General features: G+C 39.8%; 3 protein-coding genes across 4 annotated transcripts; 1 reads left to right on the top strand and 2 right to left on the bottom strand.

Annotated features, from left to right (window-relative positions):
- The first annotated feature begins 253 nt into the window (after nt 1-253).
- On the top strand, nt 254-10,098 carry LOC130197374 (protein limb expression 1 homolog). Its single transcript, XM_056420027.1, has 5 exons — nt 254-476; nt 938-1,122; nt 2,294-2,434; nt 3,319-3,414; nt 10,027-10,098. Exons 1-5 carry the CDS (start codon nt 401-403, stop codon nt 10,096-10,098), a joined length of 570 nt encoding a protein of 189 aa, XP_056276002.1. The 5' UTR covers nt 254-400.
- A 4,094-nt stretch (nt 10,099-14,192) lies between these two features.
- On the bottom strand, nt 14,193-18,064 carry vcp (valosin containing protein). Its single transcript, XM_056419571.1, has 8 exons — nt 17,939-18,064; nt 16,299-16,410; nt 15,984-16,156; nt 15,759-15,901; nt 15,508-15,638; nt 15,299-15,430; nt 14,848-14,950; nt 14,193-14,362 (listed from the first exon to the last, which is right to left on the bottom strand). The coding sequence occupies exons 1-8, from the start codon at nt 17,953-17,955 to the stop codon at nt 14,208-14,210; spliced, it is 966 nt and encodes a 321-aa protein (XP_056275546.1). The 5' UTR covers nt 17,956-18,064; the 3' UTR covers nt 14,193-14,207.
- A 602-nt stretch (nt 18,065-18,666) lies between these two features.
- fancg (FA complementation group G) lies at nt 18,667-25,049 on the bottom strand. Of its 2 annotated transcripts, none has more exons than XM_056419569.1 (14): nt 24,860-25,049; nt 23,610-23,715; nt 23,313-23,438; nt 23,059-23,231; nt 22,518-22,671; nt 22,082-22,212; nt 21,834-21,980; nt 21,498-21,658; nt 21,314-21,380; nt 20,832-21,148; nt 20,708-20,748; nt 20,193-20,366; nt 19,667-19,781; nt 18,667-18,896 (listed from the first exon to the last, which is right to left on the bottom strand). In XM_056419569.1, exons 1-14 carry the CDS (start codon nt 24,926-24,928, stop codon nt 18,794-18,796), a joined length of 1,884 nt encoding a protein of 627 aa, XP_056275544.1. In that variant the 5' UTR covers nt 24,929-25,049; the 3' UTR covers nt 18,667-18,793. The 2 variants fall into 2 exon arrangements, with proteins under 2 accessions (XP_056275544.1, XP_056275545.1); XM_056419570.1 differs by having other exon boundaries at nt 23,610-23,712.
- Between the last annotated feature and the right edge of the window lie 631 nt (nt 25,050-25,680).

Here is a 25,680-nt window from a genome sequence, read left to right as displayed (position 1 = left end):
GCTGCATGGCCGGAGGGAGGGGCCCAGCATTCCAGCTCTGCACCTCTGTGTGTGTGTGTGTGTGTGTGTGTGTGTGTGTGTGTGTGTGTGTGTGTGTGTGTGTGTGTGTGTAGAAAGAGTGAGGGGCCCTCTGAGCTAATTGGCAGCGAGGGTGACAAAGGTGGTCCGCTTTATAAAAAAAAGCAGCCCTGGTGGGATGTTCACACAGGGGCGGAGGAGACGAGGAGAAAAGTGGAGCAAAGAGGGTCTTTCACGTTTCCAGTTCCTTGTGACGTTCCCATCCTGAGCTCCGGCGGTTGCTCATTCTAACGGCATGTGTGCTGCGTTAATGATCATTCTCATGAGGAAAAAGTGGACTGACTATATTTGAGGAAGCTGTGGAAGTAAACACTGAATAAAGATGAGTGAAGTGGAGGTGGAGGAGAGCATCATGTCGTACCTGTCACAGAGTGAGGCTGACCCCAACACCAAAGACTGTGAGTAACGGAGGAGCTCGAATGTTGCTTTCAACAGGAAATGGACATTTTTGGTTTTTAGATCAAAAAGCAAACAGTTACAACTGTCGTAACCGATTGTTTTCTCATTGCTTTGTTATGTTTCTTTAAAAGTTGTCCTTCAGAAAGAGAAGAAGAAGGACGCAGGAAACATTTAAATCTATTTCAGGGTCAGAAGAAGCTCAAAGCGTTATAAAATGATGAAATACGTTGTGGGATGCCAACTCCACTTCCTGATTCTACATAAATATACACTGTCTAGAAAAGCTGATGTTCAGATGTTTGCCTTTTATATTTCCGTTAACATTGACACATATTCTGACAGGTTTACTCAGAGCGAGATCAAAGAAACGTGATGAGAACACAGAAGAGTTTTAGAAATGTCTTACAATGAAAGTGGCTCTGTCCTCACACACGTGTGTGTCCGTGTTCCATGTGTGCAGTGAACGTCGTGGCCATGCTCCACAACTTCTGGGAGCAGAGGCAGAGCGGCCAGGTCAACGGTTCCTCCAGTGAACCTGACGGCCGCGCAGAGAGCCTGCTGCTGTACGAGTCGGCCCCGTCCCCCGCTCCTCCACACGTCTGCTACGTCACCCTGCCAGGAGGAAGCTGCTTCGGCAACTACAAGGTGTGTTTATCGTCTGTGCTGCGGGGCAGGAGCTCCACACGGAGTCATCTGACACGCCTGACCCGCGTCAACGACCCACCAGTTCAGTTCAGTTTATTTGTATCGCCCATTTTCACAAATTATAAATCCCCCTCAGAGTGCTTTGCAATCTGTACACAGAGACATCCCTGACCTTTGACCTTTGACCTCACATGGGATCAGGAACAACTCCCAAACAACCCTTCAGGGTAAAAGGTCAGAACCCTTGAGGAGAGAACAGAGGAGGATCCCTCTCCAGGATGGACAGGTGTCATAGATGTCATGTGACCAGAAGGAATCATTACACACTAAAACACAGGAACAACACAATGAAGATGACAGAGTGGATGAAGAGTTGGTAGTCGGCATATTCCACCATCCAGACCTCCACGGTCCATCAGGCAGGTGGAGGTAAAGAGGAGGAGTGGGCGGAGTCTCAACAGTGGGCGGAGTCTCAACAGTGGGCGGAGTCTCAGCAGGGCAGTGGCGTAGTTGGTAGTAGGAATATTCCACCAGTGTCCTTAGTCCACTTAGCTTGTTATACGATAAACAGTTAGTGTGGCTGTAGTTTCAAATGAACTAGCATTTACTAAACGTACATACATAGTAATAACAGTGTTTGATCTGCGATTGCTTTTCTTCATTTTGCTGCAGCAGCACAGAATATATAAACGACATTATAAAATAACTGTTCTCCGACCAAAAGTATTTGTTGTCTCACATTAACTTTCCCATCAGAGGTACGAGCTTACAAGCAACACTTGAAGGTCATTTAGTAGGGATACACACATAGTCACATACTCTTTTAAGGTGTATTTAAATTCATATTATGCTGATTTAATCCAATAATGCCTCTCAAGGGGCTCATTGGGGCCCAGACAGCGGCCCCCAGCTCAGAGAAGGCATGTGATTGGATATCTGTGAATGCCTCTTATGTTCTAATCTCATTGAGGAACTGAGGTCTGATCCCATGATTAGCTTTAATGAAGTGTAAAATCAGAACTTGACTAAGAGTGGGCGCCGGTTTATAGAGCGAACTTGTTCACTCAAGTCAGTCGACCCTCGGCTCACAGCAGCAGGCCCAGAAACTTCTGTTTGAACCGACGACGTTTCCCTTCTTTTGGCCTTCTTCCTGCCGTCTCCTCGTCCACAGGTGTGCGACACTCTGGCAGAAGCTCGGAGGGATGCGGCCCGCGTGGCGCTGATGAACTCGCTAGTGAACGAGCTGCCGTGTCGACGCATCGACGCTCAGTTCATCGCTCACAGTTTGCAGCAGGCGGCCGCAGACAGTGCTGTGAGTGTGAACCAGTGTTAATGCACAGCGTTACATTTAACCACACACACACACACACACACCTGACGCCTTCAGCGAGGCACCGAGTCACACGCACAAGCAATTCAATTCACTTCAGTTTATTTGTAGAGCCCATTTTCACAAATTATAAATCCCCCTCAGAGGGCTTTACAATCTGTACACAGAGACATCCCTGACCTTTGACCTTTGACCTCACATGGGATCAGGAACAACTCCCAAACAACCCTTCAGGGTAAAAGGTCAGAACCCTTGAGGAGAGAACAGAGGAGGATCCCTCTCCAGGATGGACAGGTGTCATAGATGTCATGTGACCAGAAGGAATCATTACACACACATTAAAACACAGGAACAACACAATGAAGATGACAGAGTGGATGAAGAGTTGGTAGTCGGCATATTCCACCATCCAGAAAAGCAAGAGCAGCTTCCTCTGCAGACCTTCTACAGCCAGGACACAGACGTCCAGGTAACCCCCCCCTGCAGTCCTTCACCGACCCCCCACAGAAACACAAAGCAAGCAGCCCGTCGAAGCTCTGGCAAACACACGGCCTCCTATGGGTCCTAAAGCGGGCTCACGGTCGACTCATGGGCCTCGTCTTGGAATAGATTGAAGCAGAAGGTAGAAGACGGACAATAAAACATGTGTGAATGAGATGAAACTCTGCTACTGGAGATTTTACGTCTCTTTGGTAAAACTGTGTAATTTTCTTCTTGTAATTTTCTGTAAAAACATAAGAGTTCTGTAACCACGAGAAAAACAATAATGGTGTTAAATAGTATAGAAATAATGTTATCAGCGTATTAAATATAAAATGAGAATGTAGTTGCAGCATGAATGTTGAGCTGCTCTGTTGTCTGTGAAGGTCTCTGTAGAAGAGGCCCGTGACTCCAGCACCAGCATCGGAGCCTACAGTGTGCTGCTCCACTCACACCTGGGGAAGACAATGCTGCAGTTTCAGGTAACACAAAAAGCCCAAACCTATTGTTCTTCTAGCCGTGCTCATGAATCATGTGGTAATTGCAAGAAATATCTATTTACTTGAAAGGATTCAGGTTTTGCGAAGGGGTGCTTTGCTGCTCCGGGACCTTAAATGGAGTCTCTATAATTGGACCTCCATTAAAGCAGTATTATTTGACACAAATAGGACATATAAAGACAAACATGACTAGAATCACAACCACTGGGGGGTCATTCCACCCTCCATTGTTCTCATTGCTCCCCCTAGAATGGCTTTGCTCATTTATTGTTTAATTTGTAGTCTGGTAAGTGGGTGTATTGTATATGTTTATATAGTTAATTGTATATGTGTGTTGTTATTGGTTTTATTATGTATATGTTGTATTTTTTTATATTATATATTGTTGATGTTTTTGTTTATGTTTTATTGATTAGGTATTGTTTGTTATAATTTATATGTAAATTTTAAAAAGTTTAATTAAAATATACATTGATTAATCATTTAATTTTGTTTGGTCAAAATAAAAATTAAAAAAACTAGTAAAAAGCTACAAGTAATTAATAGCATATATAAATCTTATAAACATTTTAAATTTCAAGTATTTGGTGCAGTATTAATATTTTTTTATTAAAACCATATGAATAATTCAAAGCCATTTCATTTTCAATGATGGTTCAAGTTTTAAGAAGAGTTTCTTCATCATGGTTTAATTTACATAAGCAGCACATATGAGTAATGGTCCAATGGGTTAAACTTTCCCCCAAGTGGTCAGAGCAACTGGGGTCACCCAGTTAATAGACAACAGGTCCACCTTACACCCGGGGTTAAGCCTGGTCTACAGAACACCATCTTCATCAGAGACACTCGTGAACAAAATAACACCTTTTTCTGGAGACCATTAAAAAACATTAGCCTCTTAAAGGTCAATTAAAAAATTTTGAACATTAACTTATGTTTAAAAGTGATTACTAAGTGTTCAAAATTAGGAATATTATTATAATTTATCATTTCATTCAAAGAAAATCCTTTTAGAGTCTTTAAATTTCCAAAATTCAATTCAGGTTTCAATTTAATTTATTAATTTTTTTCAATATTACATAAATGATTAATAAGGGTTTCAAAAAAATGTTTAATTTAAATCCTTTGAGTGGTCATACGTTTACTTTTAAATGGTTTCTCTCAATGCCTTCGATCTCACTATACTTTAAAATTACTATTTATTTAATTTTAAAATTATAATAACTTACTTTATTATAATTTATTTGTTTTAATTTTTAATCATTATTTTTTAAATTGTTTTTTCTTTTTATTTTTACTTTACTTTTAACTTTTATTATTTTTCTTTATATCTTTATTTTCTTTTTACTTTAATTATAATTTATATTTTATAAATTTTATAAAATACTTATTACTTTTTTAACTTTTATTCTTTTTATAAAGTATTTAACTCTTTAATTTTTTTTAATCTTTTTGTATTTTTTTTCTTATTTTTTTTTATTTATTTATTATTTTACTTTTATTATTCATAATTTCTTTTATTTTAATTTTAAAGGTTTTTTAATTTTATTTTATGTTTTTGATCCATACACTAAAAGATTAACCTTTTTAGGCGTTTGTTTTTTTTACTTTATTATATTTTAATTTACAAAAGAGATTTATTTATATAATGGGATTTTGTTTACTTTAATACTTTTTTGAACTTTTTACTTTGCATTTTTTTTTTAAATATATTTTTCTTACTTAATTTTAATTTAACTTTTACTTTATTCTTTTCAATTTTTTATTTTTTTTTGCTTTTTTATATAACTTATTATTACTTTTACAACTTTTTAATTTATTTAACTTTTTTATTTTCTTTTACTTTTTTTTTTTTATTTATTTAACTTTTAATTTTAAATTTTTAAAAATTTTTTTTTTTTATTTTTATTTTTACTTGAAATTTTTTTATTTTATTCTTTTTATTTAAACTTTTTAACTTTTATTTTATTATTTTTTTCATTATTTTTATTTTAAAATTTACTTTTAAAACTTTTTTTATTATTTATTTTATCTTTTTAATTTTTCTTTTTATTATTTTTATTTTTAAACTTTTTAATTTTATACTTTTATACTTTTAATATTTTACTTTTATTTTACTTTTTACTTTTATTTTATTTTTTACTTTTAATTACTTTTACTTAACTTTTACTTTTTTTACTTTTTAATTAACTTTTTATTTATTATTTTAATTAATTTTATACTTTTCATTTTTTTTTGTATACTTTAACCCTTTAAAAATAACCTTTTTACTTTATTTTACCTTTTTTTTTTAAATTTTGAATTTCAATATTAAAACTTACAACCCAACCCAACTCACAGGTGTTTTGGGTGGTTTAAGAGTTTTGTTAATTTGGGGACATTTTGGGAACCCGGGGTCCTTAAATTCTTTTTGTTTTTTAATTTTAACAAAAACCAACCCCGTTACTATTTTGTAGAAATTTTTTTAACTAATGAAAGTTTCAAAACCTTTTGGGAAACCTGGTTAAATATTCAGTAAATTTTATTTTTTTTTAATTGTTTCCTTTTATTAGTTTAAAATAAAATTCAAATCAATAAAGTTTAAAAAGGATCTAAAACCATCTAAATTTTTACAAGCATAAAACTTTTCCCAAAAGGCCCTTAAATTTCTTTTAGTTATCTTTAATTAACGTAAATTTTTTTTTTCCCAAGTTTTTTTGGAAACAGGAAACTGTAAAGTTAATTTCCGGTTGAAATTTACACAAAGGCTTATTTTCTCAACCCAATGGTTGGAAATAAGGCTGAATATCTACATTAAGGGCCGGTTTTAAAACAATGTTTTCTTTAAAGTTAAATACACTGTTCATTTCATAAAATTAAGAACATCCAGCTCTTTGAAAATGAAGGGAAAATTGGTTAAGGAAGAATGGAATAAATGAGGGTCACTGCGTCAAATACCTGTCGCTTTGGGCCAATAATGTGTTGAGTGGGTTTGGGGAGGCTAGGTTTGGGAAAGGGGTTTTAGGGCTAGAGGAAAATGCGGCAAAAGAGGAATTATCAAATAATATTAATTTATCTGCGATGACCTTAAAATTCCGTACAGAACTGCAAAGCTCTTTGTAGGAAAAGTTTAGAATGAAAAAGTCCCAGAAATTGGATGGAACTTTTTCCCGATGTTGAAAGAATTAACATTACATAATTATCTTAAAACCACTTCCCTTTTTTTTTTTACATACTTATAATGAAAAAACTCTACCCTAAGGATCGGCCCTCATTCCAAAACCTCAATCATTTGCAGTTTTTAAAAATTTCGGTGGATGTTACTTTTATTTGGGCATCAATTAAATCTTTCTTCACACTTTCCTTTGTTGTTTCCCTCTTTTACATTTTTAAATTACCCTCCCTTCCATTTTTGTTTGTTTTTATTTTGCAAGTTTTTACTAGTTTCAGATCTAAAATTTTCTTATTTCTTCTCTTTCTGTCCTATTCTTTCTCCTTCACCTTCATTTAAACCTTTCCACTTCCCCTCATCCCTCCACTTAGGGCTTCACTTACTTTAGAAACCCACGCTTTTTATAATTCATTCTACTTATAATTTGTATATCTATTTATTTAATTTAATTCTATTCTATTATCTCATTCCCCTTTTATCCCTTTCCTACCCATCCTCCTCCACCCCTTACAAACCCCACTTTTCCCTTAACGGTAAACCCTTAAAGATCCACGGTAAAAAATACACATTAAATCTAAAAATTATAATATCACCTCTCATCTAATCATGTTAACCCAACTTTCTGGTCCGACCAAGCCTCCAAAAAATTCAAGATCCGACAACTACCACCTTTGAAATAAATACTTTCAATTCTAGTAAAACATTTCTAACAATAGTGTCCGCCAACCTAATACATTGAGTAATTGAACTAACCTTTTTCCTTCTCAGAAACCCGTTCATAAGATCCTTATTTTCCCCAGTAGAAATAACACCGTGGCGTTTGGCTCGCCCTCAGCGTAGTTAAACTGTTTTAAACCCACAGCTTTTGATTCATATTAATTTTTTCGCTCCAAATGGATTTAAAAGTCAATCAAGGATTAAAACCAAAAGAATTTGTGAATTCATTACAATAATGGGTATCCAAATTTTTTTTTAAATTAATTTAATTTAAACTTAATCATACCACTTAAAACCTCAATTGGAATTTTAAACTTTTAATTTTTTTGGGTAACTTTTTGTTCTTTAAATTTAGATTCCCTTTAAAGTTAATTATTCCTAACTCAAAAATTTTTTAGTGCTAAGTTAAAATTTTTCGCTATTGGCTCAAATTCCTTTTTCTTTTCGATTCAGCATTTTTCCCAATGCTTATTTCCCCTTTATCTATTTTATTTCCTTACAAATATTGTTTTATTCCCATCAATCTGCCTTTCCTTCATAATTGTTCCCTTTTTACTTTTTGTTCTCTTTAAAAAAACTTTTTTCCCCCATTTCCATAAATTCGTATCAATTTTTTATTCCAAATCCTTAATCAACATTATTTTATCAACCAACTCATTAACCTACGTCCTCCCCCGTTCACCACCTTAGGCCTAGTCCCTTTTAAAGGCTAGTCTTGATCCTAGGGCTATTTTTAAATCTACTGCTTTCTTCAACGTTACCATTTCCTAACTGTAGTATTTTCCTAACTTCCCTCTCCCACAATTGGTTTCCCAGAAACAACCTTTCCCCTTATTAACAGGCCTAAATTAAAACTTTTAAACGTCAGCCCCCTTTACCTAATCTAACTTAGGCTTGCCGGTAAGGCCGTCAGGTTCAGAGGTTTTAAAGCTGGCTCTCACCGGAAGTTACCCTGGCCCTCAACCGCGTTTGGCCTCCCTTATGTATTCACACAGGAATTTTTAAAGGTTCGTCGCGCCTATAAAAAATTTCCTCCGTAACTAAACATAAGTCTTATTACCCTTTCCCACAAACTGACGCTGCAAGCGCTATTCCGGCTGGGGAAAAGGGAAAAGGTGAGTTTTATCCCGGTTGAGATCATTCCCCAAATGCACTTCCCGGGTAGCATCAATTCAAGTTATTTCTAAATAAGTGAAATCGGCTACTTCCCAAACCATAGTCTACTTACATTTTAAAAATTTTAAAATTTCCCAAAATTAAAAAGATTTGGTGCAATTAACAGGAAGCTGTAACGGGTTAGAACTTCTGGGTGGTTTTCCTGCGGTGATGTGGCCCCCCGTTGAGGCCTGCGGTATTCTTTTTATGTATCTAATTTGTTCCGGAAGGTATCTCTGGTGTAGTTTGTCGCCGTGTTACCGAAGTCGAAATTCATCAGGCTCCTTCCGGCCGTTATTTTTTTGCCTGACAAAATGTTTAATTGTCCTTCCGGTGTTCCCGGTTAATGGTACCTATTTGTGGGTGGTCTGTTGACGAACTTGGGGTCTGTCTGGGTACCGCCCCTATTGGCTGGTAGTTGCTGGAGTGCCAATGCAACCCTAAACCGTCGGTCGTTGGGATTCTGGTTCCATGTCTTGTGTCTGGTCTACGTGCAGGTTCATCTTTGCTGCAACAAGGTTTTACTTTGCTTGGCCCAGGTTTCTCCTTCTTGGGACCTGCGTGAATGTTCCCTGTGTTAGATTGTTGTCTTAGCTGTCTGCCATTGGCCTGCGTGAAATTTAACTGTCAATTGGTATGAGTGGCACACCATTTTAGCTCCTTAAGTGGTTTCAGTAGTTTTTTTGTCTTTCAGCTGTATCTTTTCCTTTAGGTATACCTTGTTCTTTTTCACCGGGTTTTTTGTCCCAGTTGTCATCTGATTCCGCTGCTTTGCAGTTGGCTTTCGCTTGCTATGTTTTGGTTCTTGTAACTGCTCTTAAAAGCTGGAGATAAGACCTAAAAATCAGGGATTCCCCCAGAGAAAAAACGTTTTCCCCTATCTTGTCCAAGAAAATAACACTTTTAAAATTTATTTTGTAAAAAACTCAAAACTTGCCTGTTAAACATGTAGTCCGTCCTGTTTTTCATGCGGACGGCACCGGGAATGGGCCCCTAATTCGAACTTTAGTAACAGCTGGGCCTGCTGTTCCGTTGCTTTAAACCTAGCGGGTTTACAACAACGTCATAATCATTTCGCCTTTGATTCAAAGTGTAATAGTTATAAAGAAGAAACCAGAACACTCAAAATTCAACTTCAAAAGTTAAAACATTTAATCATTAATTTTAACAAACGTTTGTGATAACATTTTTTTTATTAGTCAAATAGCTTTAAAATTAACTTTTAAATAATTTTAATCAGATATTAAGCCCCATTAAGAATACCTGAACTTTACTTCCCCAATGTTACGACAATGCGAAACTCTTGTTTCCTAAATTTGGGCCTAACCGTATTTAATTAGTCAAAGATTTGGGATTGTTCCTTAATTTCAGGATGACGGATTAAACAGGGCATTCCGGTTTCCCGCCCTTGAATGAGGTTCCATATTCCTCAATAATGATGGATTCATGACTAAGAGTTCAATTTCATTAACAAGATCTCTTTGTTCTAAATTGGAATTAGCTTTTGGTTCTTATTGATGAAACAACCTTACCGGTATCTGATTTCCCTGTTTCAAACGCTTGTTCTTTAGTATTACAACCTGGTGAAGTTCAACTTCTCCAAAACAACCCTAAAAGAGTCTACCAAAAGACTAAAAGGATAACCATGAAGACTAAGCGACTAAAGAATTCACAGGGGAAATAAAGTCGAAAAGGATTAGTTCATTACTAAGTTTCAGGTTAACAAACCCCGATTTAAAGCGATGGTTTATTTTACGTGTTGGATGTCGTCGTTGGAGGTTCCCAACGGGTTGCAGCCCCGGGCCATGAATATGAGTCTGGGTGAAGTGACGGTAATTGGGATAAAAAGGCTTGTATAACTGATTCTGGATTCATAGTCTGGTCCAAAATTCGTGGTCGACGGTTCCAAAGGTGAACAAGTGGAGGCTTCCTGAAATGTAAAAACCCGTAGAATTAAAAGTCAAACCGTGTCTTCAATGTTGGTTTTAAGGTGAGCAAGATTCTTTCAGGTAAATAGTCATTGTGTGCTGTTGAACTCCGGGTCGTTGAATCGCCAACTTCCCTCTTCATGAAATTTTTTTAAAGTGAAGAAAAAAATCGGTATTTCTTGCCTTTACTGGGGAAACTTTGGCTCAACTTTTCCAAGGGAAGGAGGTTAACCAGCAAGGTGGGACAAGTTCCAATAAGCACCAAACGCTTGGGGTAAAGGGACTAAAGGGGGCATGTACAACAAAAGGAAAAAGTTTGGGGGTATATTGTTAGTTTGAAACTAATTGCCGAGGATTGAGCCTGGCTGAAGCTACTCAACCTTTTGCCGCGACATCTATGTGTCGGGAAAAAGACCCGCGGGGTCAAGAAGTAGACCGTAAGTCGAGGGTCAAGGGGTCCAAGGGCAGACGCCCTGGGCCAAGGAGGCCTATCAAATCATCCCAAGGTCAGGGATTGTTTAGACTAGCATAGGAGTTAACTTTAAAAATTTATAAACTGAAATTAAGTTAAAGAGAAATTATTTGTTAGGAATTCTGTTTCTTAAATTAATGTTTTTTGTTCAAAGAATGAACATTTTCAGCATAAAATAGACCCTTTAAGGGAGCGGTCTAATAACCCTGAGTTTAAAATTTTCCCCTGCATAATTTGAATGAAGGGCAGCCCACAATCATGTTAAATGCACAATGGGTTCTAATAGGTCACCCTGTGGAAACCCCGAGTATCCTACAACTCACCCAAATCGCACTTATTGTTCCTTTGTGATTTCCCTGAGACAAAAGGAAATTGACGTCCCCGGATGTTGGCCTCCCCAGTTGCCAACAAAGTTTGGGACAATCTGAAGTAAGTCGGGGGTATGAGATTGAAAGCCCCTGGGAAAGGGAATTTAAAATTTAAATGGGTTTACAAATGATAATTTTTAATTGAATGGAGCAACCTGTATTCTAAATTTTGGAATTTAAAACCCGTAATTAATGGGCATTTAATGTACAAGTGCCACATTTGGCTAGTAATTTATTGAAACTCATTTTACCTCAAATTAGAATTTTTCCAAAAATCGGTTTAAACTGGTTACAGTCTTTAAGTCAACAACAGAAAAGTCACCAGCCAGGAACCAACAAAGGTACCGACATTTAGAGCATTTAGAGTGGATTGGGGTTTGGGGTTAAAGCATTGGGTAAATGAGGTGAAATGGATATAGGCTGGATTTTCAAATTTGGCAAGGAAGGGGCGTGAACACCGAATGCTTTATCATGAGAGTGATAGCAATTTTGGCTTAAAAGGCTATTTATGGAAGTAATTATAAACATGTAATCACTATTGAGTGCGAAGGCAAGGATGTAAATCAAATGGCCCTCCCAAATCTGGAAAGGAAATTTTTTGGTTTTTCTTAGAAAAGAAAAGCAATGCAGGTTAGTTTATTTTTTTAAGTTCCAAAAAATTTTAGCGAAATTTAACTTTGCCCAAAACAACGTTTTTAAAGTGATGTGAAAATTGGGATGTTTTTGCGCGATAAAACGAGGTCTAAATTGAGGATGGCAGGAATTCCCTTCATAAATTTCGGGTTCTTTCCAGAAGGAGAAAAGAAGAGGTTTATTATTTTGGAGGTTCCCTTTGAAGTTTTTGATCTGGCGTAGTCGGTAAAGCCTCTAAAAGGGAGTAAGTTTCCCACTGCCCCATAGTGGGTAAGTTGTCCCTCGAGTCTGCCCGGAGACTGCCAAAGGGAAACCTCGAAAATGTCCTTTAACCATGGCATTGGGAGGCAAACAATTTTACTTGCACGATTTAAACCTGTTTTTGAGAAGAGCTCGAGGGAAGGGCCACATTAGCATTAAACAAGTTCGTTTTGGGAGATAAGAGGGTTTGAGGTAAGATGTGAGGCCAAAATCATGAGAACAAAGGTTTAAAAAAGTGAATGACGAAGATTGAGAGGAACACTCGGCAGCAAAGAGGTGATAGAGAAAAGTTTTGGGGTCCAATGAGGGTCTACAAGGGGGTTCGGGCTGACGTTAGTCCCAGGCAAAATCACAAATTTACTGAGGAACGTAGTAATTGTATGAATGAAGCTGAGAGAGCATCTTTACATGCAGTGGCCCACGCCATACTTGCAGAACCAAAACTAAGATTTATTTAACAGGAATTTACGGTATTTGTCACGCCTTTCCATTGCCTTTTTCATTGGGTTTTTAGTTTTAACTTTCAATTTTGAAGGAAAACAATGGATTACAAAAAGCACTCAGGGCAGGGAAACCAAGGCCCTAAGAGAACGTGGGGATACAACCCATTTGTCCAATAGGGAAATTAACTCTAAACCATGAATGAAGGCAAATGATAAATTGCCTTTTAATCCAACAGTCACCCGGAGGTGAGGAGACGGAAGGGTTTCCTTATGCTCTTCATGAGTCTCCCGTCCAAGTGTGCGGAATTCGGCAAGTCATGCCGCTAACCCTTGAACGCAGGGCAGTCCGGTCACTCAGTGTTTGCCGGTTTTAATACAGTGTTAACAGCGTTCCTTTCTCCCCACCTAAAACCGCCCAGGAAGGCTTCCACAAATGTTTCTAGTTTGCTCCAAATTTCCTCAGGCTTACAGCCTGAATCCCTTGATCACCACAGGTCAGAATTTAAATTTTACAGTATAAACCCCTCAAGGTTTCCCCAAATTTTCAAGAAACTGTGGACCTTTAAACTTTACTAACCGGACAATCAATCCCAATTTAATTGGGTAAAGCTCAGATCCCTTGAAAAAGGAGGCTTCTCGCAGTACCCGGGTCAAGGGCATTTCTTCAAGCAAAAATTCACTAAACCCTAAGCCCATCAAAGGTGGAATTGGCAAGTCGGCGTTGGCCCGTGATGTACCGTAAGGCTCAGGAGGTGACCGTCAGAAAATCGTCCTAAAGTTTCAGCAAAGGGTCGCACAGGGAGGTTTAAAAGTGAATAGAAATATTACCAAAAGACCAAAGCCCCTTTTTAAGGTCACGTAGGGGGCTGAAAATCAATCTGCATTTTTTCCCCCTACATTTAATTTTAACTTTTGTCGGCCATTCTTTTATTGCCCCAAAACTAAAAATTAGGGTTTAAGGCACCTTAAAGAACGCCCCCCAAAAGCAATTTTTGCAAAGCTTAAAAACCCATAAAAGGAAAAAATGAATTTAAGGTTTTCATAAAACCAATCCAAATAAGGTTATTTAAAAAAGAAAAAAAAGGTGTCCCCCCCAAAAAAAAAAAGGGGGAAGTAAAGCCCCTTTAAAATTTGAGGGAAAGGGGAGAAAAATTTTTTTGGGGGGTTCCTTTTGATATTTAAAAACGGGGAAAAAACTTTTTAAAAAGCTTTCCCCCCTTTTTTTTTAAAAATTTTTCCATTAAAAAATGAAAGGGCCCGGGGGTTTTGGGTGTGAAGCTCTTAGAACCCACCCCCCCGGGAAAATTTGGGGAAACACCAAATTTTGAAAAACCAAATTTGGGCTTAATAAAAAAAAAAATTTTTAAAAAGCCCGGGAAACCCTTTTTCCCCAAAAGGAAAATTTTTCAAAATTTTTAAAAACCCCCTTTCAAGCCGTCCCAAATTTTTTTGATTTAAGGGGGGACTCCCAAACCCCTTCCGGGGAAAATAAAAAAAAGTTTGAGCATATTGGCAACTGATCAGGATGAGTGTGATATCACAAAGTGCACAAACATTTCTAAACGACAAAATGGGCTTCCATGTACTGGAGGGGAAAAAAACACGTAAATAAAGAAGAGGCACAGGCATTGTTATTCAGACATACATTTATTTCTCCTTGCCACTCACCTTCTCTCTCTTGGGTGCGATTGCATCAAGCTCATCAATAAAGATGATGGCAGGAGCATTCTTCTCAGCTTCCTCGAAGGCCTTTCTCAGGTTACTCTCGCTCTCTCCTGCCAGCTTACTCATGATCTCAGGACCTAACAGACAAACTCGTTAATTTCAGAGGAAACGGTGATCATATAGACTACTTTGAAATATGTACGAATCACAAGATACAACCACTCTAGTCATAAAGTAACACACTTTAGCGTATCGACTATGCAATATAAATTTCCCCAACGTGACCTGTATTTTAGGAGATGAGAAGCCTATTTTTAAAACAAAGTTTACAAATACGCGTTGCACTCCTTGAAGCCAGCTGATAAGAATATATATCCTAAAGTTCTGCTGTTTTTAGAGGGTTCTGAAGAGGCTTGTGTAATGATATAATATTAGGCAAAAATTTAGTTTTGTTGCTTATAGTTATATAACTACCACTGATAAATATGCTGGTGCTGGTTTAGGATAAGTATTGGAGAATCCAAACCAACTACAGAAGGAGTCCGTCACAGACCAACACAGTGTTATCTTAAAGTGACTAGGAATCAGTCTCTATAAAAGATAAACAGGTGGAAGTTCAGACCATTAATCAGGAAGAAGAAAGCTCCAGTTTCGTTGGCCACGGCTCTGGCAATCAAAGTCTTTCCGGTTCCAGGGGGTCCATATAGGAGGATTCCACGTGGGGGCTGTGAGGGGGGGAGAGATGAATTCTTTAATGACGACACCACTACACTAACAGAGTAAGTCATACAAAACCCAAACGCAGCTAATAGTCCTCACCGTGTCCACGCTTGGTTTACTTTGTGATTTAACACTTGAAAAAATTACTAAATAAATACAAAATGCTAAAGTTCGTCCATGTTGGCAAGTTAGTCCTGCTTAAGTATGACTGTAGAACATCGTGTGCGTCAAAATTAAAGATGCATTTTCTTCGTAAAAATGTAAGTTTTGTAAATGTAACATATTTTATTGTTTTAGGTGACACTCACTTCAATTTGTACAATAAAAACCGACGTGTATGCTTGTTGCCTTACCTTGACTCCTATGGCCTTAAACAGTGCAGGGTGTCTAAGAGGCAGCTCCACCATCTCTTTGATCTGAGCCAACTGCTTCCTCACCCCTCCGATATCATCATAGCCCACCTCGTTCAGGGACTCTTCCTCATCCTGCATGTTCAAACACAAGATGTTAAAATGCAATTTACGTTGGTAGATTTGAATACATGCGTTTACAGGACCCCCACCTCTCTCCGGATTGGTTCTCCCTCACAGTGGATGACTGTGTCAGGAGCAACGATGCAGTAGGGAGAGGGGTCGGTCTCTACCACCTTGAACTCCACAGCACGCATGCCTCCTCTGACCAAGAAAATATCACCTTCACATGGTAAAAGAAAACTGTTATTCTACCACTCGAGAGACAAATGTCATTCATTGAACGATTTGATCAGCCAGGTCAAAATAAATATTTGTCCTGACAATTATATGTGTTACTCACCTTTGCGGATGGGCCTGTAAGCCTCCAGAAAGTATGGCTTAAGGTAGACCTCAAACAAGTTGCCAGTAATTCCGTCTACTGTGTCATCTATTGGGAGGACGTGGATCCTCTTTCCATACTTCACATCAGGACATGGCTGAATGCTGCATGAGATATTAGATTTAAAACCACTTCTTTCTTTCCACAACCCTTTTAGAAAAAAATGAAGTGTACGATGTGCCTCACCTGATGACGTCACCCAGCCTGACCCTCAGATTGTTGCGGACCACCCTGTTCATGCGCACCTTTTCATCGGAACAGGTGTCATCTGACAGCACAATGCACACGGTCTCCCGTCTCTTCTTTCCCTTCATCAGCACTGTGTCTCCACGGAAGAGCTGCAGCTCGTCCATCTTGGCCTTAAAGCGGCATTAAACAATCATTTGTTATTACATTTAAAAATATCAAGATGACAAATATTAACTTCATTTATCACAACAGATCATACGGTTTGGAATGTGTAGATATACAAGCCATTTGTGAAGCCATCTGAATATCTACCTGAGAGAGAGAGACCACACTGTTGTCTTCATTGATGGACTCATCAACAATCAGTCTGTTGGGTCTGCTCTTTTGCTTCAGAATCGCAGTGGCTAGATCATCATTTTTGGAGCTAGAAAAGAAAAAAGGTTTAAAAAAAAGTTTACAAACAATGTGACTTATTGTGCAACTTCAGCGTCTCATGCAGGTCCAACAATAACCATGCTACTCAAGTTAGTAATTAATTGTGCAACAGAAAGTGTACATCCAACAGCAAATAATGACAGGTTTGATAACTTCAGGGGGGAAAATGGAAACACTTTGTAAACATCTCTTGAAGGACATCTTTCTGTGGAGGGGGTCAATGTCTGGACTCCTTGCCGCCTTCACCATCATTACTCGCATCACGTTCAACCCAATAGCAAACTGTCTGCAGAGATCATTTATGCATTTTACTGAATGTCTCAATTATTATTGAAATCATAGGTTAGGGCACTTATAAGCTTGATTGCTTCAGCCTTGACCCTTTCGGTCAGCCACTTTATCCTTTTGTTGAAGTTTGTATATTTTGCTGATCGAAATAAACTAAACTATTAGCTTGAAGAGCACACGGAGGAATAGGAGGAAAAATTGCATCATTTCCTAAATGATGTAATAGTCTAGAAACGCAATATTCTAATGAGTTTATATTATAAATAAGTATACGTAATTATGTGTTTCAGTTAACGTGAAAGCAGCTAATAAACAGGAATAACCGACTACTGACACCACGGAGAGTCATGGGTACGTTGCAAATATTAACGAGTGGTCAACGTCACGTTTTAAATGGCCAAAAGGTTTCCGGAGAAGTCTAGAATCGGTTTTGTAGTTTGCCTTTCAGGTTGCTAGCGTGCTAAGGCTAGCCGAGCAGCTAACGAGCAGATGACACAGCAAAAGAGCCGAAACAACTTCAGCAGCTAGCTTCACGGAGCTGGTCCTCCGGAGACGAGGCGGCCCGAGGCAGCCGCGACCGGAGAGAAACTAGCGACACGAGCACCGCGGGTGACGAAATGGGTCATTTCACGACCGTTAAGCAACTAAACAGGTGACGTTATAAGTAGAATGAGCCGCTAGCTGTTAGCCGCTAGCTCGGTGCCGGAGAGGCGTCAACGTGTTCTCAACCGGCAGCCCGTTAAGAGTTTACACCCGGTCCCGGTTACATTCACATCGCGGTTTGATTCAGTTACACGTGAACCCGGCTGTAGACCATATACGCAGACGGCCCGTTAGTGTGACGGTGGAAATCTTTGGCCTTGACAGCGATGCTACGCTAATGTTAGCATCCAAACACGACAGCGATGACTGCGCTTTGTCACTTCTCCGTCCCGCAGGCGGCTCGTTTGACACGGGGAACCGGCCCGCGGCGGCAACCGCGAGGACGATGACCGTCAACTATCCGTCGGGATGACGTCCGGCTGTCAGTGGATTTGTTGTTCAACCCGCGGACCAAACTGCGGAGGCTGGAGTAACCGACCCCGTTAGCTCTCCTGTGTTAGCAGCTAAGCTAACTTCCATAAACTCACGTATTCCGAGCTGACGTTGGTCTTTTAAAAAAAACATTCGCAGGCATCCATTGTTCAGAAATCCGCATTTTAATAGTACTAAAAGACGTGTGTACTTACTCCGCGCTCGAAGCCATGGTCGTCCACCTGGATTAGTATTAATAAATAAAGAAAAGCTAGCTAGATGTGTCAGCGGCTGAGTTCTCGGTGCGGAGCGTTCCCTGTGATTTCACACGAAAGAGCAGCAGCTCCGAGCCCTTCTTACCATTATACCAGGAGCCGCGCGCATCCGGGCCTCTGATTGGCTGAGGGCTGGCCATCAGTTCAGGCAACCAATGAGAGACGCTGGAGTCTCACGTCAACGAGAATATGTTGGCAATTTGGCCAGTTATAAATTAGTAGGCGGGTCTTATATTCAACAACTTCTCTCTCATTGGTCCTGAAGCCTGTCACCCACCCTAAACCATCCAATACATTTGCACCGCGTTGTTGTTGAAGTGTCGTATAAACATGAACGTTGGCTTTGACTGGTGATCATAACAGTAGATATGTAAAGAACAGTGCACATTAATTTGTGCACTATATTTGGAGCATTTTATACAATCGATACATATAGGAGTTTTAGAGCAGCATAACAGCTTATTGTATGTATCTTCTGAAGTACTATGGATTATGTACTACCTTGAAAATGATGTATTAAAGTTGAAGTCTGGAGGACTCTTTCCTTTCCAAAATAATCAATGCATTTCTTACAAGCCAGACCCTCTGTGATCAAACTACAGTATGTAAAGTAATGTTAATCTCATCCATAAACCACCCACACTGTTCTCAGTCTCAAACACTGTAAGCCCTTTCCAGATGCTTTATTTCACTGCCCCGGTAGATACATGTTTGTTGTGTGCATGGCTTTCAGTTCACATGCCAGAGACAGTTGATCCTGTTCAGTAGGCGATAAGGTGTTCTTCTTTTGTCTCTCTAGGCTGACAAGGTAGAACCAATGTCCTGTATTCTGCGGCGCAGCTCCGTGGAATCCAACAAAGGGCCAGACTGAGGTTCCTGTAAGTACACCGATAGACTCCTGCAAAAAAAGGGCATAAACCAGTAAAAATTAACATGAACATCAAAATAATGTGCTTCACAACAGTTGGAGACTGATTAAACAACTAGTGGCTTAATCTTGATCAAACTAGTATCTTAAATCAGCAGTTTATCGGATTATATCTAAATCCAAATGTGACAGACTCCAGTTCATGTGGCATCAGAATGAGATTAAAATGCAGTTTGTATAACTTGTAACCAGGTCTTAGCCTCCCTATTCATATATGACTTCATCTGTAGGAAAGTGTCCTCTGCTTAGGAAAGAAAATACACATTTGCACACGGCAATCTTGACTAAACAGCTAGTGGATATTATAGAAGTCCCTCTGTGATGGATCAAGCTACAGTTAAAACCTCTAAATTGTTCTTATTAATAAATATTGTAGGTACAGTGGAATAGAATCAGAATCAGATTCTGGTAAACCACAACAACAAATCATGCATTTCTCATTTGCATGGATTTTTGTTGTATGATTTTAAAGTTGCCTCACAAACAGAAAAAGAGAGCTGTTTTAGCGTCTGTCTTAATGCGCATTAAGTTGAGCAAAGAACCTCTGAAGCATAGTTGGGAATCATCTGCGTTCACCCCACTCTACGATTGTGGGCACATTCACACCTGTATTTAGAGCTGTACACATGTAAACAGGTCACCAGAGATGCATTTTGGTGGACAGGAGTGAAGTGTGCACGTACTGTACACTTCACACCGACTTAGCAAGAACAGTGAATATCAAAATGTCAATGTCTTACTGGAGTGAGGATTGTGGGGTGATGCTCCAGGTCTTTTCCCAACAAGCTACTGCCTCCCGTCTCCTGCCGAGCCTCCAGAGCACCTCACCGCTCCACAGCCCTGCACCTGTGCACTCTGAGACAGAACATGCAGCGTTAATACACACAAACCAAATACAGATTCACTACAGTTCTAGAGTACATTCATGTCAAGATGACACAGGTCTTGGCTCATACATGTGTAGAACTATAGGTGTGGTGTTAAAAACCTGAAAGATAAGATGTGAACATTTTAGTTTTAGTAAACATTTAATAACCATCTGCTCCTCATTAAAGAACAGAGATGAGTGGAAAATGAGTTTCACATTCAGTCGACCCTTCTGCTGTACTGTCAACTCATTTTGAACGAACATTACAGATATACACTGTTCAAATGGTAGTTCATAATTCTCATGTAGAGGCCTAAAGTGCATATAACTGACCGTAACTTACTTCTACCCTCGTGCATTGACATTATTACCGTTACATTGTAGGCTGTGGCGTTTACCTGGGAATGCCTGCATGCTGAGCTGCAGGTCTCTCAGTGCCTCTCTCAGTTGGTCTGTCTGGGTGAAGCTGACGCCCCTTCCAGCTAGCGAAAGCCCCTTTAGCCTCTGGAGGATACACAAATCTGTTCCCGGCATTCCCACCATGTCTGCACTGGGAATCTGTGGTTGGCAACCTGTAATTAAACAAACAACAGACTAAACTGTAGGAGTAGCTGTCGGGCAGGGAAACCACACCTTTGCAAAATGACAGGAGGCCAAGGGCCACTTAATAAACAAATAACAGACATTTATTTCCAAGCAAGCTCTATTAGTCTATTGTGATCCTTTTCGTTATGTACTCTGGCACTTTATTTACATTGAAAGTACAAAATAAATCCCTATTGGTTATTAGTTGACTTAGAACCCAGCACCTCATCTGTCTCACAGGCCGCAAGTTGAGTAGAACTGCTGCAAGCTGTGTAAAAAGGGACATTTCTCTCCAAAGTGTTAAAAACAAACTTAGTAAAGTGCTCACCTCTCTTTTTAAAGTGCACCTTCACCAGCAGGTTGAAACACCTGTAATGCAGAGCAGTCTTATGTGTCTGGCTTCATTTCTGTCATCAGTGTTTTGGAATGATAAGCAATTTCCTGTGACCGACCTTGTGTAGTGAGTCACAGCTTGTTTCCAGTCGCTCAGGTGAGTGTGGCAGTGACCCTGGAGGAGGTAGGCAGCACCCACCCAGAGCACCATCCTCACTCTATCTCCACCCTCTGCACACAGAGCCCTGGTCTCAGCCTCACACTTCTCCTCCGGCTCTTCCAACACTACTTTCCCGGGCAGCAGCTCCAGTGTCGTAGTGATGACTTCATCGCACAGCGCCATGCAATCTGCGGCACGGCGGGCCATGAGCAAGGCAGCGCCAGCCTGCAGGTATAGCTCAGGCAACTTGGGAAGGGGAGAACCCTCAACATGCACCTGAGACGGAAGCATGTGGCCAACAGAAGTCAATGTGTCAAGAAGGTATTCCTTCGTGGGATGAACACATTATGACTTCTCATTAAGGAACACATAGCACGCATATATACATTTAAACATATTAAAAGTTCATAAATAATGTTGCGTGTTTGTTTTCCATCTTACTCCATGTTGATCTTCTGAGTGAAGTGTAGCCAGCAGGTCCAAATAATATTCCACACCCTCGGACACTCTGAAAGGAAAAGCTGTTGAACCCCCGCGATGTGCACGGTGTGCATGAGTCCCTTCACATGTCCGTCTTCTGGGTTTCAGCAGTGCTAAGTTGCCAGTAACGGACCTGTCTTCTCACCTCTCATGGAGCACACACTTCAGGGCAAGACTGTGCAGGATGGAGAGGGCAGAGGGAACTAAGAGCAGGCTGCTCAGTGATTGGCTGCGCAGTAGTAAGGACGGAGGGAGGAGATGAGGAGCAGCCAGAGCAGACTCTGTGGTCGAGGGCAACATTAAAGTCTGTGGGACAAGAGAGGCTTCATGGTTCAGTCCGCAGATCAATGTTTTGGCTCAACTTCTGAGATCTAGTCCACTTTAACACTTACAATTTTTTTTTAGCAGAATTACTTCTACAATACACACATTAAGACACATTTAACAGACATCCTGCATCTTTTTGGTCTGTGGTACTCACAGAGTGGAGCAGACGAAGAGCTTGTATCTCAGCCTGTGTGTTGCCAAGCTCGCGGTAAATAAGCATGCTCCGGTACAGAGCGCACACACACCGGGGGTCTGTCTCCAGCGCCACCCGGTAACACTGCAGGGCCATCTGAGGGCAGCTCTGGAGACGACAGTAAACACACATTCTCACATCAAACCTGTTAATGAATAAAAGAAGTTCGTATTCTGTTTCTGCTCCGTTTGTCGAGACTCAGCTGGTACCATGTGGGCCCGGCAGCAGCCTGAGAGGAGGTGTGTGTATGCGACCAGGGTTCTGGGAGCAGGCAGGGAGGAAGCGGTCTGCAGACCAGGCAGCGCTTCTGAACTCTGGCCCTCACTCAATCTTTCCGCACCTTCATGAAACATACAGAGGACAGTATTATGACTACATTCATTATTAGTTATATTATAACATTTTAATTACGAAATAATATAAACGCTAGGAGTCAGATAAAATCGTTCCTGTGCCGAGTTTGTGGGCCTCATTTCTCTCTTAGGGGCAATAGTGCAAAAAAGTGAATAGATGGTGAAATGTGTATTTAGCTCAAATAAAGACGTTAACTCTTTGCTTAGGCTTTATATAATATATTAATCTGGTCATAGAAAACTGAATCTTTTCCCTTAATATAGGTTAATGTCAAACATGAATGTTGCTGACCTTGGGCAATGAAGGTACAGATCTTCAATAATTCAATAAGCCTTCTTTGGTCCATCACCAGTAGGAGAACGTCAGAGGACTTGCTCCTCGGCACGCTCCACTCCTCACCCCGACCTCCAGGTGATCGTGTCTCAAACACAGAGAACAGCTCATCCTGCCTCACAGGGAATAATAACGTATAGTTTTACAGTATCCCACACAGTTGTGGACTGGACACTGTTGCATGCCGGAAAATATAAATTTAGCTGACACAGGAAAAGAGATATTGGGGAATTTTAATAAAGTTTGCATTTTGTAATTATTTCTTCAAACAAAAACAACATATCCATATCACATAGCCTTCTCACTGGTTACATCACAATCAGAAACATGGCAGAGTTCACTTGGAAGCTGACTGCTAACTGAGATGCTTAGGAGGACTACGTACAGTTGCTTGGTCCACATAGGACAGATCAACACTACCTCATGAGCCTAAACAGATGCAGTTCCTTTAAACCACACCAAATAAGTGAGAGAACACCACCTAGAAATAACATCTTACTTGAAATCCCTGTATGGTTTTCAGCTGGCAGGTGGCCAGCCATATTGTCCACTGCAGACAGAGCAGGTAAAGTACACAGGGATCCAAAGCTGTGTTTCCCAGTGATTTGAGAGCTGTTCTCCAAAACACAGAACGGTCTGAAGCAACAGAGCCATCTCCTTTCATCCGTAGAACTGTAGAGGACAAGAACTGGTAAAGTCAGAGTTGAGCGATCCTTCAAACTAATATAAAACTGAATGTCTGGTCCTCAGTACGTCTCTCTGTGGCTTGTGTGAGGAGCAGCTCAGCTTCTGAGAACTGAGACCGAGCGATGGAGCACACGCAGGCATTGTACACCACTGTTAGCTCCAACTGGCTGTGATCTGCAAGAGGAGGGATACCTGCAGGAGAGGGGCACGGGGAAAGGAAAGGACACATGAAGGTAACAGCTAAGCTCTCCGACCACGGGAAGCTTGTCACATGAGTTCCTGACGACCTCTGAGAGTGACTACACTCAAACCCCAAGACCCCAAAATAAGTCGATGTGATCATTATAAAAGGAGATGGAGCACCTTGGATTTTGATTACAAGTTTGTGAAACTGGGAGGAACACCATGTCAGACGGGCGTGGTTCTGGTTCTGGTCTCGGGTCGACGCATCGCCTCCTGCTTCTTGCTGCTGAAACATTGAAGTGAAAGTAAACTGGAAACTTGACTTAAGTACAAATTATAAGGTCCTCATACTTTACTTACATCATATTGCTAAGAGTACTTTTACTCCATAAGATCTATCAGATACATTTTTAAGTTACTTCTTAAAAAAGATTTTACATGCAAAATATATGATGAACGGTATTTAATTGATACATATAAATAGCATTACTCAGCAGTATAAATTAGTTTAAATCAGCTCCATCTCAACCACCAACAACATTAAAATACTGCTGCTCACATGTTAATACATCAGTCATAATAATATCAATGAAATAAAATGTGAAATTTATGGAGTAGCTATTCTAGATAAGGACTACTTTTACTTTTTATATTGGATGTACATGTTACTTTCAAGGCTTTGTTGTACGGTGGTTGCCATATTAACTTTACATGAAAACATATGGATGCCTCTCCTACCTCTGGTCATTTCTCCTTAGCTAAATCAATAGACCAAAAACGTAGAGGAAAATCTGTTAACAGAAATTACCCAAACAATATTTATTTCATCTCTATTGTGGATTACTAACTCTGCTTTCTCCCCAGATTCCTTTTGACTTGAGACTTCATAGATCCCATCTGCCTGATGGATGGTGGAGGTCTGGATGGTGGTCCATGCCAACTACCAACTCTTCATCCACTCTGTTATCTTCATTGTGTTGTTCCTGTGTTTTAATGTGTGTGTAATGATTCCTTCTGGTCACATGACATCTATGACACCTGTCCATCCTGGAGAGGGATCCTCCTCTGTTCTCTCCTCAAGGGTTCTGACCTTTTTCCCTCTGAAGGGTTGTTTGGGAGCCGATGTGAGGTCAAAGGTCAGGGATGTCTATATGTACAGACTGTAAAGCACTGAGGGGAATTTCTAATTTGTGAAAATGGGCTCTACAAATAAATTGAATTGAAATAAATAAACTGAATTAACTTTACATGAACAGATATGGATGCCTCTCCTCCCTCTGGTCATTTCTCCTCAGCTAAAATAATCAATCGACCAAAAGCGCAGAGGAAAATCTGTTAACAAAAATTACCCCAACAATATATATTCGGTAGGCTATATTTACTAACGTGAATCTGATAGTCTCACGGATGAAAACACTCTGCTAACGTACCTTCCACTTGTTCACCAACTCGTTGTTTTCCTGGATCCATCTATCTAATAAAGACGACGCTTGATGCATCTCTCAGATCTAATATCGCTGCTTTGTGAACAAGTTCGTGATGTTTGATTTGAACTTTCCCTCGTTTGGTGAAAGTGGAACTATCTCCAACCGGAAGTAAACACGAGCGCACTGGGGCTCTTCCTCTTCCTCTTCTCTTCTTCTTCTTCTTCTTCTTCTTCTTCTTCTTCTTCTTCTTCTTCTTCTTCTTCTTTAACGGCGGTTGGCATCCATATAATTGGTGCATTACCGCCACCCTCTGGAGTATTAATCTGTCAGTTCTCGCTTTACCCCCAAAACAAAATTAAAATAAATTAAAATAAAATAAAATATACAAAATAAATCCCTACATTTAAATCATACCATTCACCACTTGACGTATTCTATTGCTTTTTAGTCATCTGATTTTCTTTTTCCTTTTCTTTGTATGAATTAAGTTGAATTGCATAACATATATTTTATCCTTCAACTGTACTGAGCATCTGACTGCACTATTTTTTTACTTTGTTGTACTATTTTTAACTGTTGGTTTCACGATATGTTTTGTATGTTTTTGTATGTATTGTATTTTGTCCTTTCTGTGGACCCCAGGAAGATTAGCGGTCGCTAAGGCGTCAGCTAATGGGGATCCAATAAATAAACAAAGACACAAATACCCTATAATGACCCCCTGTGTCCTTTAAGAACGTGAACAGTACTCTAATCTGTGCTCTCCCACCCATGCTCAGTATTCCCTTCACAGTGGGGCGGTGCTGCCCCCTGTGGTCACATCA

Source organism: Pseudoliparis swirei, chromosome 7 (genome assembly GCF_029220125.1).
Source record: "Pseudoliparis swirei isolate HS2019 ecotype Mariana Trench chromosome 7, NWPU_hadal_v1, whole genome shotgun sequence".
Classification (NCBI taxonomy): Eukaryota; Metazoa; Chordata; class Actinopteri; order Perciformes; family Liparidae; genus Pseudoliparis; species Pseudoliparis swirei.
Note: the sequence above shows the minus strand (reverse complement) of the source record. Positions and strands in the feature narration are given on the sequence as shown.